The sequence below is a fragment of the Seriola aureovittata genome, chromosome 16 (assembly GCF_021018895.1).
Source record: "Seriola aureovittata isolate HTS-2021-v1 ecotype China chromosome 16, ASM2101889v1, whole genome shotgun sequence".
Lineage (NCBI taxonomy): Eukaryota > Metazoa > Chordata > Actinopteri > Carangiformes > Carangidae > Seriola > Seriola aureovittata.
The window spans coordinates 19,189,686-19,202,980 of record NC_079379.1 but is presented as its reverse complement, the minus strand read 5'-3'; the positions used below and the strand labels follow the sequence as shown (position 1 = coordinate 19,202,980).

General features: G+C 40.0%; 1 protein-coding gene across 1 annotated transcript in view; it reads left to right on the top strand.

Moving 5' to 3' along the window:
* The window catches only part of csmd2 (CUB and Sushi multiple domains 2), a 227,600-nt gene that overhangs the window by 15,824 nt on the left and 198,481 nt on the right, over positions 1 to 13,295 (top strand). The window contains exon 2 of the mRNA XM_056398872.1: positions 222 to 438. Coding sequence (XP_056254847.1) covers positions 222 to 438 — 217 coding nt within the window. The remainder of the gene's footprint in view (positions 1 to 221; positions 439 to 13,295) is intronic.

Below are 13,295 nucleotides of genomic sequence, written 5' to 3'. Positions count from 1 at the left end.
TTAATGGCCTATGCTGCATGCTGCAGGTGATAATGGATGTTGCAGCACTTGGTGCAAATTGTTTGATTGTGGGTTTGCGTGTGTGGGTATTTGTATAAATTTTATTTGGGGATAAAGAGGAGTGTCTTTCATTTGATTTTAAACTCTTTCCACACTGTGTTAGCTGTTCTAACTTGCCTTACATCGTTTTAATAAATGCCTATTTCTTTTTCTCTTCACAGCTCAGAACTGCAGTTACACACTACACAGTCCCAATGGGACGATAGAGAGCCCCGGCTACCCTTACGGTTATCCTAACTATGCCAACTGTACATGGGTGATTGTGGCGGCGGAGCACAACCGGATACAGCTGGTGTTTCAAGGCTTCGCCCTAGAGGAGGACTTTGACATCTTGTCTGTATATGATGGGCCACCCAGCCCTGGGAACCTGCGCACACGGTAAAGTTGGCCCTAAATGTCTAATGTCTTTATCTGCTGAGTTTTATGAGAAATTTTTACAAAATGTAGCCAACAATTTGATATTTGAAATGCAAGGTAAAGGAGCTATTTGTAAGTTTTCCTATTGCTACATAGCCAACATTAGCATTAACAGCTCATCAGTCTTGACAAGAGCTTCAGCCATCATTGTGTTTACAAGAAAAACGGTTATAATGAGCCCTCCGAGCAGCACTACTTCTTCACGGAAGACTGGATGCTACAGTGACTCGGTATCGGAAAGTGACAAGACAGTTCGACTGGCCCAGGGCTAGCTGGTTAGCAGGCTAACATCGGTACAAGAAAAGAAGTAAAATAAAAGGGATGCTTTCCACCACTGGAGACAGCCCTTGGTGAGTAAAGGAATTTTGATGCTGAACTCACAATGTTTCTTCTGGACTGGTAGATAAACAGCTGTTAGTGCTAACGCTGGCTATGTAGCAATAGCAAAACGTATAAATGGCTCAGTATTTTACAGTGACAAAGGTAAGATTGAGTGACATCAACCCCCCCCCCCCCCAACCCCCACCCCCACCCCCAAAATTGACTTTGTATTGACTTGTATTAACCTCCTAAGACCCGAGCTCTATTCTTTGCTATATAGGCTGATTGGGACCTGAGAAAAATGATGTCCACATATGAGGACATTAGTTTTAAATTTCGATTACTGAGTGGCAGTATAATATCCTCATATGTGGTCACCAGGCCCTTGTTGAGAAAAAGTTAGTATTGTGGTCTAGAGAACCCAAAATGTGAGGTCCACATATGTGGACGCCAGGTCCTAGGAGGTTAAAGGACATAAAGTATTTATTACATTGTTGGACTGCCAGAAGGTAGGGAGACATTGTATTTTAAAGTTTCAGTTGTATACTTTCATTTAAAACATATCATATCCACTTAGTAGTAATTGCAGTCCATGAAAGTCCTAGGTAGTGCTAGTGTCTCACAGTGAACAGTGTTGGGGGGGGGGGGGGGGGGGGGGGGTAAAGGGCTGAGCTCTGGGGACACTGCAAAAAACAAAAGGTCAGATGAGCTGAAAAACATTGGCTTCAGCAAACACAAACCACAGGTTAGCAAAACGATTTTGGAAGAGAAGATCCAGATAAAAAGTGAAATTGTTAATCAAATCGTCCATAGTAAGCATCCATCACAGTTTACTGATCAACATCCTGGTTCAGCTGTGACCTACAATCATTGTGCGCTTACAGTTTTAATGTGCAATGTGGGAATATTAGTGACATTTTGGCTTCCCTCACTTTTGGTTTAAGAGAGAGGTAAGCTGGCTCTACTTCAGTTTTCAACCTTGTCCAACCACTCATCGCTTGCATCATTAGATTTTGTTGTGGTGATGTCATCATTTTTATTGTAGTCGGTACAACACTATTGTGGGCAATAACAAAGATGGCCAAAACCACGGAATTAAACACCAAGTTGTATTAAACTGAAAGTGTCCTTTATAGAGTCATTTGGACTTAGAGGTATTGATGAAGGTAGTGGCCTGGAAACTGGAAAAGAGGCAAAACTATAATCAAGACTATAATCGCTGATGCACTTAGAGGCAGTTAGGGCAGATCCTTTGGTGAGTAATACAAGACTTACTCTGTGGACACTGTGACAGCATCTGAGGTTATTCGACGAGATTCTGGGCACATTTTGTACTTTGGAGCTACCAGCAAAATGAAATGAAGCCCACTTGGGTGTGAAGAGTCAAACAAACAATTTCTGAATCAGCAGTCTCATCCTCCCGTACAACCGTCAATTTAACAGCCTCAGAAAGTGCTGCCTTGTGCTAACATCGCAAGCTGAAATATTGGCTCTCCGGTTTGCAGAGTTTCATGCTCACTATAAGTTTACACTTTGCCAAGCATTCAGGATTTTAGAAATAAATATTGTTGGTCTTGATTGCCATCTAAGGAGCCAGACTTCTCTTTGTATGAGCTGCAATTAAAAGATACAGCCAGAGAGCTGTTACTCACTGATGCATTTATGTATTTTAGGATATTATTGCCTGCAGTCTAGCATCTTTCAGACCTGGCAGTCCCTCACATACAAGCTAACGTAATTAGTAACAATTTCTGCATCTGATCAGTTGAAGCTACACTAAAGCTGTTTGTAATTTTTGTCACCTTCTGCCACAAGCTTAGCCTTGCAAATAGTTTAAAGCATATGTTATACGAGCCCTCTAGAGACAGATGAGAGAAATATTCTTAAGGGCTTTTGTTATTGACACTGTTTTGAGTCTATGTCGGCCTCTCTGTTTGTCCCCGTCGATATCCCCCTCTCTCACCTCTTCTCTGCCACCCCCTCCCCTCCCCTCCCTGGGTCTCTCATTCTGTGCCAGTGGTGCCTCCATTGCATCTCGCTGCAGAAAGCGAATGAAAGAGAGAAGAAAATCCATTATGGATCGGTGTTGTGCTGTTCTCCTCAGCCTTTCTCCTGTTTGGACCTCTGGGCTCTGTTGTATATTGATTCTCCAGTGGGACAGAGGGAAAGTGTTCCACTCTCACTGTCTAAGCGCTTTGAAAATAAGTGAGAGGAAAGAAAATGAATTTGAAAAAAAAAGAAGGAAAAGGGGGGTTGGGAAAAGAGAGAAAAATATAGAAAAAATGAGAGGGATGGAGAAGCGGAAGCGGTGTAGATCCTGTAGAGAACACAGACCTTTTGATTCTGCTTCTGTTGTCTTTGACCAGACTTTCTCCTGTTTCAAAGGAGGCGTTTTGTAAAGACTGGGAAGAGTCAAGCATCAGCTCTCGCAACTCACCAGCAATCTGTCAGAACATGCATGTATATTTACGCTCACAAACACAGCTGCGTACACCACACACACACACGTCATTGGCACATTTCCATACACACACACACAAAGATGCACGTCTGATAATTCAGCCCTCCCTTTGCTCTCATTGCTCGCTTGTGTCAAAAGTAATTTTCTTTCCATCTCTCTTGCTCCTCTTCCTCCAATTTCTCTCTTACTCCTCTCATTTCCTCCTCACTTATTTTTTTTTTTAATATCTTATCTCTTCTACCTGTTCTCCATTTTGTGTCCTGTGCACTGTGTCTGCTGAATTTGATCAGCCTTTCATGTATACCACGCTATAGGTTGTAGAGCTTGGAATATTTCCTTTAATCTCAGGTAGTCATCAAAAATGAATGTTTTGCCTCACTTCATATTCAAATGATTACCTTTGATTTCTTTTTCAAAGCAGTCACTTTTCTTTAGATTTGTTTATCTATTATTATTCATTGCTGCCACAGCAAAGCCGATAAAATCAGGAGAATGCCAGCTTACAAATAAGTTCAGCTGTATATGTGCTGCTCGTGTTCCTAATTATACAGTATGTGCACACTGGTGCGTTTGCTCCTGCAGCAGTTTCTTTATGAGTCACAGTCGATCCTTAGGAAAAGCATATATGAGTCAGTCTGTGCTGCAGCACTTCATTAAACCTTCATCCCAACTGACATCTGGGAAGCATATAGGGAAAATTCAGTATGAGTTTCAATTGTTTGAAATGTAAAAACAGAAAAAAAAGAATCATATGCAATGATATATGTCCTGGAGCACGTCGTATTTTATTGCCGTTAATTAAGCAGAGCATTGATTTTCAGAGATGATATAGTTATTAAGTGGTTAAGTGCATCTAGTGTTGTGGAAGCTATCAGTTGCTTCACACAGGGACAGGCTGCACTACAGAAAAACAAACCTTAAGGTGAGATCAGTTTTGCTGACTTAAGTGCAGCTATGTAAGAAAGGAAATAGCTTGTATCCACTAATTTGCAGTATCATACAGTATGACCTTATTGCACCAGCATCAGCATGTTAGCCTATTTATCTTATTTTGAAATAAATTTGAGAAAATGTTTCTAATGGCCATACTTTGATAGCCGTCGGACACACTCTTCAGTCAGGATGTAAAATTAAAGCAAATAAACTTATCTGGATCCATTAGAGGAAGATGTGCAGCAGATTGTAGAGGATCACACCATTGGTTTTGCATGTTTTAGCCAATTATTTCCATCCATTAAATGCAAGTACATGAGTTTATGTATAGCTTGCTGTAGGCATGTTAAAATGAACTTGCTATGAATCAATATTAGCTTAAGATATGTCGTCATTGCGGTGATACAGCAAACTGAACCTGTTATGTAAATTTTCCATGTTGAATGCTCTCTCATGAGAGTCAGTTACCAAACCACAACTTTTTAACGTAAGACACATTCAGTCACATTATGCTTTTCCATGTTATTGCTTATTTCTTGTTCACAGGCCATGATTTTACAACAATTGGTTATGAATGCGAAGCTTTGCAACATCCGTGACCTTCAACTCTGCAATGAATGATGTTTTTCAATGCATCGGTTGAGAACGGACGGTTTTCAGAGGGGTCAAGCTGCGGCACCACATCACAATAGTGCAACCTTTGAGAGTGAAATGGTTTTTTGGTTGATTTGAACATACCAACATTTATGAAATTACTGAGTCTACTAAAATTAGAAAATAAATGAATTATGGCACATTTTGAAAAATGGTCAGTAGAGAAATAATGTGCATGAATTTCAGCAAGACTAAAAAGGCTTTTACAAAAAAGTCCCTGACATAGACAGACGTTTTTCCTCAATTTCCATTTTCATTCCTTTTTTCCTCATGTCTTTATGTCTGCTGTTAGAGCTGTGTTTGCAGTAGCTAATCACATCTTATTAATGCAGTAAAATGATAAGTTAATTGACTGTCTGGTCATTTATCTGCAGTTAAAGAAGGCCTATTGTTATGAAATAATTTAACACATCAGCAACCTCGCTATCCAGGGTTAAACAGAGCCATGGGTATTGTAGCACAGTAGTCAGAGAGACCTTCTCATGACTAAAGCCAACAGCCAGCTTGACCTCAAGCGAAACACTGAACCTCCACCAGCTCACTCACTGTCTCTCTGAGTGCACATTTCTTACTTGTAAAAAGCAGCCTTTTTTTTTTTCCTCCACTTTTGTGTCACATTTCACCTTGTAGCTGCCAATCGGGGAACACTGAGTACATTTCAGCAGACGGAAAAGCTATTGGGGTGTGTGAAGGCATCTCTCTCTCCACATCTCCTTCCTCTCAGTGATGGAGTGATGGAACCGAGGGACTTAAGGCCTGGCAGTCTGGCAGGGGGTGGGAAAGTGAAAAAGAGGAGGAGGCGTGGAAGAGACAGATTTTCAGCCTACGGGCTTGATAGGACCTAAATAAGGAGCACTAGTGCATGGTCCTGGGAGTGGCATTAACACTACAGTCAGGCACTACAGTCACAATATCAGTTTTTGTGTGTGTATGTGTGTGTGTATGTGTGTGTGTGTGTGTGTGTGTGTGTGTGTGTGTGTGTGCGTGCGTGCGTGCGTGTGTGTGCCTAGATTTTGCTTACAAAGGATCTAGGCTAGTGTGCAGCCCATCCCGGCGAGCTGATTCAGTGTCAACAAAATCAAGTTTTATTGGAATACAGATAAAATGAACACCACACTCACAAACACACACTCAGACACACACTTTTAAGCACAGAGTAAATGGCAGTGGGCTGGAAAACTGTTAACCCTGTAATTTTCCAGACGCATAAGGTTTCTGAGACGTTGCTGATTTCAGGCAGGTGCTAAAATACAGAATATGCATGCGAGGGAAAAAAATATTACGTATGTGCTTTCATATGGCTTCTGCTTGTAGTTCACAGTTTTGGTTTGAGCTGCATGAATCTGCCAACTAAAAACAGACCATGAAAACAAACAGTAAAAGAATGATTTAAAAGTTTTTGAGTAATTGGTGAATTGATCCTTTAAGCAACAAAAAACATGGACACCAAACAAGTGCTTAAACGACTGGGTGATTACTGGATTGTCCAAAAATCAGTTGACCGCAGTTTTTATTTATAGATTTTAAATTATTAATCAAGCAAAAAATGATAATGAAATGTAAAGATTTGCTGATTTTCTTTATTTTACATCATTTTGAATCGATTCCTTTTGGATTGGAATGTTTCAGCTTGTTCTCTAAGAAGTTGTGATGAGATGTTCCTCCTCATTTTATAACATTTTATGAATTAAACAAAATAAATCTACAATAACTAATTTCTTGGGCACTTGGGACACTTGGAAAATAATTGTTAACGCAACACTGACATTTTCTCATTTTAAGTTGATATAAACTTTATGTCAACAAGTCGATGAACAAAAAGATGAAACAACTGAACGAGCATTCATTTGGAATCATGTCTTGCCCAGTGCCACCTAATGAATTTAAATTCAATATTCACTCTCCTTTTAGCTCGGATTTTGCTCCCTCAAACTCTTAAGAGAAAATACTTGGTTCTTTACCTGCTAAATGTGCCACTGTGTTCACCAGCTAGTTCATTTGTCTTTGTCCTTGGATTTCTTTTTTTGTTCTTTTTTTTGTTTTAGGTTTTTCACAGAAATCAGCTGTTTGTAGCATCCACAAATCAACATTAGGAGATTAAGAGTCTGAACTAAACAATAAAGTGTCAGGCCTGAAAACCAATCATATCATATTACTTTCAAATGATACCAGCTTCTTACATAAAAAGAGACGTTCCTGTGTTACTTGATATTCAGCAACAGTTGGATTTAGCTTCAGAGCAGCTATAATGTCTTATTCTATCACCTCTAAACTCAATTAATGCTGGTCAAACGCCACACATTCATATACAGTCGTGGGTGTTTGCATGGAGCGATAAGAGAGGAGCTCTTTTCTCTTTGAGCATTTGGTGTGATAGTGTGCATCCATGTCTCGTACTGTGTGTGTGAATGAGGACGGTGTTAGTCAATGAGTCAAGCTTGTATAGAGCCAATGTCCGCAGGTCAGGGTGAGAGTGGGTGACGCACAATAGCACTTCCTGCCTGAACGCTCGCCACGGCAATAATTCTTCACTGAAGGCCTCGACCATCAATCAGTCTTGCAACACATACTTTGGAAAATGGACTTCAGTGCGTGAACACTGAGGTGCACACGTGTTCAATATGAAACGTGTATGGTGTTCAATACGTGTTTCTTCTTTGTGTGTTCGTAGCTGCAAACGTTCACAGGTTGTGTGACATCCACGTGAGGAGCGCATATCTAAATGAGTTAAGTATGGCTTCAAGGCTGCATAGGTCTACTAGTTTGTGGTGGTCACGATTGTGCATCTTATTCACCAAGCTTCCACACACCTACCGACATGTGCGAGCAGACACACTCACACAAGCACGTACACACACCCCCCCACACACACACACACACACACACACAAGTTTGGATTTATGGTTCCTTTGAATCTGGGCTGTTAATGGAGAGACTGCCACTTATCAACGCCAGCTTTAACGACAGACTGCTAAAAACAGGAGGAAGAGTGATAGTTTGTTTTTCATCATCTCACGCTGGGAAAAAGTGAAACGATGTTGAGATTTATGGCATCTGCTCACCTGTGAGGCAGAATTATTAGGCCCTGTAACCCCAGATTAGAGAAATAATCAACTAGATGGCTGTGAATTTATATCCTACATCCTGTGTATCACTCATTGTGCGCATTGCTATTGACATTCTCCCATCCCCAGGCCTATCAATGTTCTTAACAGGATACACTTCAGCAGCGGCATGAAATGAAATGTTTTCCTGCCGAGATAAACGATTAGATATGCGGTACACCCTTCAGAAAGATCTGTCATTTTCAGCCCTTCTGAACTCGCTCACACTCATTGAAGTTGAAGGAATGCACCAAAATTCTTTAGGAGAGCCGACCTGTTGAGCCGTTTAAGCCTCCAGGGAAGAAAATATATTTACAAAAAATAGAGATGTAATTACGGCCATGTAGTGCTCCCTGCTCACATTTTCGGCAATATGTGTTCTGCAAAAATGAAAGTACATAATTCTGTCTTTTGACTTGTACAGCCGCAGTTGATATAAAAGTTTAAATGTGAACCTTTTTTGCTTCAGTCAGTAAAGAGAGGCCATTACTGCCATCAGGCTACTGACATGCAGGCACATTTTGTATGGCACTGCACTGGTGTTAAAAGGGACAACATCAGAATTAGTTAAAATAATCAGTTTTATTTGGCAGCAGTTTCGTGCAAGAAATTGGTCAGAAAAATGATTGGCACTGATTTTTGTTCAGAAGTGATTAGTTATGCATAGCACAGCAGCAGAAGCCATGCCAGCAGATGAAGATGCGCATGTGAAATATTTCCAGAATTAGACTTGACCAGATCAGAGATATGAAATTAATGATGTCTTATTTTGAAAATTTTGTGATCTGCAGCCATATAATAAAAGCTAAATTCAGCATATTTTTACTTTGGATATTTTTTTGTCAGCACAAGGTCATGTTTTCCAATTAGTCCTGTGTACAAAAACCTCATGAGCACAGGTTGATGATTTTCATTTAAGTGGAACCAATGCACAGAGCAAATCACGCATAATATGACAGGAATTCAGACAAAGCCAAGAATTTTACGATATAAACTGATAAGCACTACCTAACAAAGGGATGCTGGGAGGCGGATGTTATGCTTTTCTCACTGCAGGGAAATTCATTTTGTTGATTTGTGTGACAACCTATGCAAATCACGTCAGTCACAATTTCCCAATTACAATACCTAAGGCACAGTACGGCGACTCGTGAGCGCGCATGTGCTGCAGGTTTAACATGTGCGGCGCGTCCGGGTTCAACATTGTGGAAGAGGGGAGAGCAGACAGGGGAGCGCCGCTTGTCATTGCTCGTTTCACTCCTGGCATGACTTCTCTTTTGTTTCCAGTAATTTTGGATTGAAAAAGCTGTAACAAAGTAGCATTTATCATTTTAAATAATGATAATAAACAATGACTTTGACAATCTATAATTTGTGTGAAAGAGAGCAATTTTCGAGTGGGAACTTTGTCAGCTGTGAAGAAAAAGCTGCAGCAGTTTTGTCAGGGTGAAACCTTATTTGGATGATGTGCTGTGTTTCACATTTTGGTTACGGAAGTCAAAGAAAGTGATTCATCTCAAATCTTCTCTTCTATTTGTGTGCTGCGCCATTACCATTTTACCATTACCATCGCTCAAAATACTTTGGGGCTGCAGCCGGAGCTACAGTTGGTGATTAATTTCTACTGAAACGACTGTTCAACCAATCACGGACGACCAGATTTTTAGCTAACATCTCATTACTGCAGCTCAGTGACGATTAAATGATTAGGTCCATGCCTGCTAATCGCAAGTGACTGACGATAAACATATCAGTCCTTGGACTAACACTTCATCACATTCTTGTACATCTATGGCTGCTCTCTCCATAGATAATAATGCCAAAGAGTCTTTTAACCATTGCTGTAGGCTACAACACCTTTTCTGTAATTGGTTCTTCATCCGTGTGATCAGTTTTTGTGATTTAAAAAAAAAAGAAAATCACTTCTTTGCTTCTTTGGCTTTTTTGCAGTGGTTTGTAGTCGTGGGTTTGATTGAACTAATGTCAGTTACAGTATGCTTGTGCTGTTATAGAAGTATGGTTACCACATATCATAAGCATGCTCTCAAGTACTTCCAAATTCCAAAAATTCGTAAACATCTCTGCAGAATTAAACATTTTGAAGAAATAAAAGTGATGAGAGCTCTGCAGACACGCAGTAACTCCCTTTAATGTATTCCTTTATCTTTTATATCAGTGTTTCAGTAATTATATGTTCTGTCATTTGTTGGCATGCACGTTGTTAATCATACGTTTCTTTTTGATTTGAAAGGAGAAGACATGGTCGGTTGAAATAGTGTTTGAATCCATAAGAAAGGATCCAAATTTAACATAAACATACCTGAAACAGAAAAAATACCTTCAGCTGTGTGCAACATGTGAGCACTGTCACCACTGCATATCCGCTCACCTTCAGGTTTGAGTCGGTTTGGGATATTATTTGAGATGTGAGTGCTCCGTTGAAAGTAGGATGAATGGAACTCACACAAAATGACAAAGCCGATTTGATTAAAACAGTCATGATGTGATGGAAACAGAGCCATGTTTCATCATTTTATCTGACTTACGTTCATCATTCATTATTCATTATTTGCCATTTATCATTTAAAGAAAGTGTTCTCAAGGGTGGAGGTAACAAAAATTGATTAAAAAAAATGAAAGTGATGAAAAAGCTTACAAATTATTAAAGGAAGTGATGAAATGTATGTGAGTGATAAATTGTCAATCGATTTGATAAACGTGATTGACATTTTATTTGAAATGATGTTGGCGTTTATTGTTTACAGCAAGCAAAAGATTTTCGCCCAAGGACAGTTATTATATGACTTCATTACATTTTGATATTTTTTCAGATTTTGAATATTACACATTACAAATTGGACATGGAGCGTATCTTTTACTCTTTGTGAAGATTTGAGTAAAGATTATTTTCACAGTCAGGTGCAGTTGTTAGTGTGTTAGTGTGTGTGATCACCAGCGCTGCACTGAGCTGCCTGCAACTTGTCAGTCAGTGGGCATGGGTTTTTGAGTGACATTTTAGGCGGACGTAACAAAAATTGCCATAAACGATAAATGTCAACACAGTTTCAAATGAAATGTCAATCAAGTTTATCAAACAAATTGGTAATTTATCACTGTTTCTCAAGTCACATATGTTTCATCACCACCATTATTAATTCATAAGCATTTTTTCATCACCTCTGCATCGCTTATCAATTCATTTTTGTTACCTCCACCCGTGAGGCCACTTTCCTGAAATGATAAATGGTAAATGTTGTGTAGTGAATAATGAATGATGAATGTGAGTCTGGGAAAATGATGAAACGCAGCTCTGTTTTCATCATATCTAGACTGTTTCAATCTAATCGCCTTTAAATTAATCAAATCACTTTATAATTTATCACTCCACTATTCTTCAAATCCATTTTTACTGCTCCATTTTTCAATTTAGACGCATTTTCATCGGCTACATTTTTATCAATTAATTTTGTTACCCTTCATATTAAGACGGCCAACAAAAACAACATGGCAGCATAGAACCTTTGCTACCACACGACTACAAACAGAAGAAATACATTCCCTTCAGCGGTAATCTATGGGACTGTGAAACACAGACGTTCTCCTTGTGCACCATTTGTTTCCTGGCTTAGGCAAATCCCTGGCATATTTTTCCAGCCTGTGTTGATTTCTTCCCTTCTTTTTTTTTTCCTCAGTGTTGCTGCAGTCACGTTTCTCTTCCTTGATTTCATCCTTTTCTTTTGTTTTCTCTTGTTCATCCCTGGGAGACACAGAGCATAGCAGTCTAATTAGTTATCCAAACACCTTGTGAAACGTGATAATGGATAAAGCACACATGTTGTGCACGCGCACGAACGCAAACACACACACACACACACACACATGTAGACACAAGCCATGCTGTGTCAAAAGGATTTACCTGGCATGTAATTAGGCACTTGTTGTATGGGACCAGTTGCACTGGTGCTTATTTAGTTGGTGGGGAGGTGAAGGTTACCACTCCGCACTCTGCTGTAAACACTGTGATCGATCTCATCAGAAAGGATGTGATTCGGTCAATTACATACAGCACAGTGCAGAGATGTTGAGGACTGAAATAGGACAGATTGATTCAGTTTCCAAAAAAAGACACATAATTAACAGAGAGAGGGCATTAATGTTGAGATCTACAGGCAGAGAGGGACTTAAGGAGAGACTGTTGACAGTACACCGACACAAGATGAATGGCATATGAGCACATCAGTGATTGTGAGAGCCTGCAGCTAATTCAAGATCAGAACCAGAGCTTTTTTCAGTAACACACACTCAAACACACCACCACCATGCCCCCCCCCCCCCCCCCTTTTCTCTCTCTTCCCTCACTGTCTCCTTCCCTCTGCTGCTCTTTGATCATCCTTGCCACAGGAACAAAAGAAGAGCGACGGGTAGAAAGTAAATAGCATTGGTTGGGCGCTCCATCGGTCACTGTGTCCCTATTAGCCCCGCTGGCTAATCAGATCTTCTTCCCAACCTTGTTTTGGAGTTTATTAGTGGCATCCGTCTGTGGATCTGGGGAGAAACCGAAGATCACAGTGAGAGGGAGGGGGAGAGAGAGAGAGAGAGAGAGACAGAGAGACAGAGACAGAGACAGAGAGAAGTGTTAAATGATGAAAATTAGAATAAAGATTCAGAGCTTCATCCAGTGTCTCAAGAAGAACCTCAGTGGTTTAGACTGAAAGTCTCGAACCGTCACTGCACATATGCAAACATACTTCCTATCCACTGAGTCATAAATCAACAAGACAAAATAACCCTCACAAAATAACAAGAACACAATTTCAGGCTGGATGAATGAAACAAAGTCTGACTAGAAGCCCCATACCAGAAGTAAACAAACACAGGTGTCCACTGTATATTACAATGTGAGTCACAGTGAGTCAGAGACAGAGAGACAAAGATACAGTACACAAGTAAAAGCCTCAACTGGTTTAAAGAGGGATGGGCTGTTTGCTGTACTAAGTGGCAAATGGCTGCATTTGATTAAATAACATATCCTTTTAATCTGAGAGATTCTGGGAAAGGCAACAATGTACTCAGCCATTACCCAAGTGTATATTAGGGTTTTTTTTTTTTTTTTTTGGTTTGTTTGTTTTCGCTTATAGTTCCATCATGCCACATGCCCCACATGACCTCATTTTACCAACTCTGTCTGTTACGCATCAAAATCTTAACGCCTATAAGGCTGACTCATCGACATATTGTTTGATCTATGTGTTGGTTGTTTGAGCTATGTGTTATATAACCTGTTTATTTAGGCATAACTTCACACTGCTACTGTTTGTAGAATTATTTCTACATGGATGTGAAGT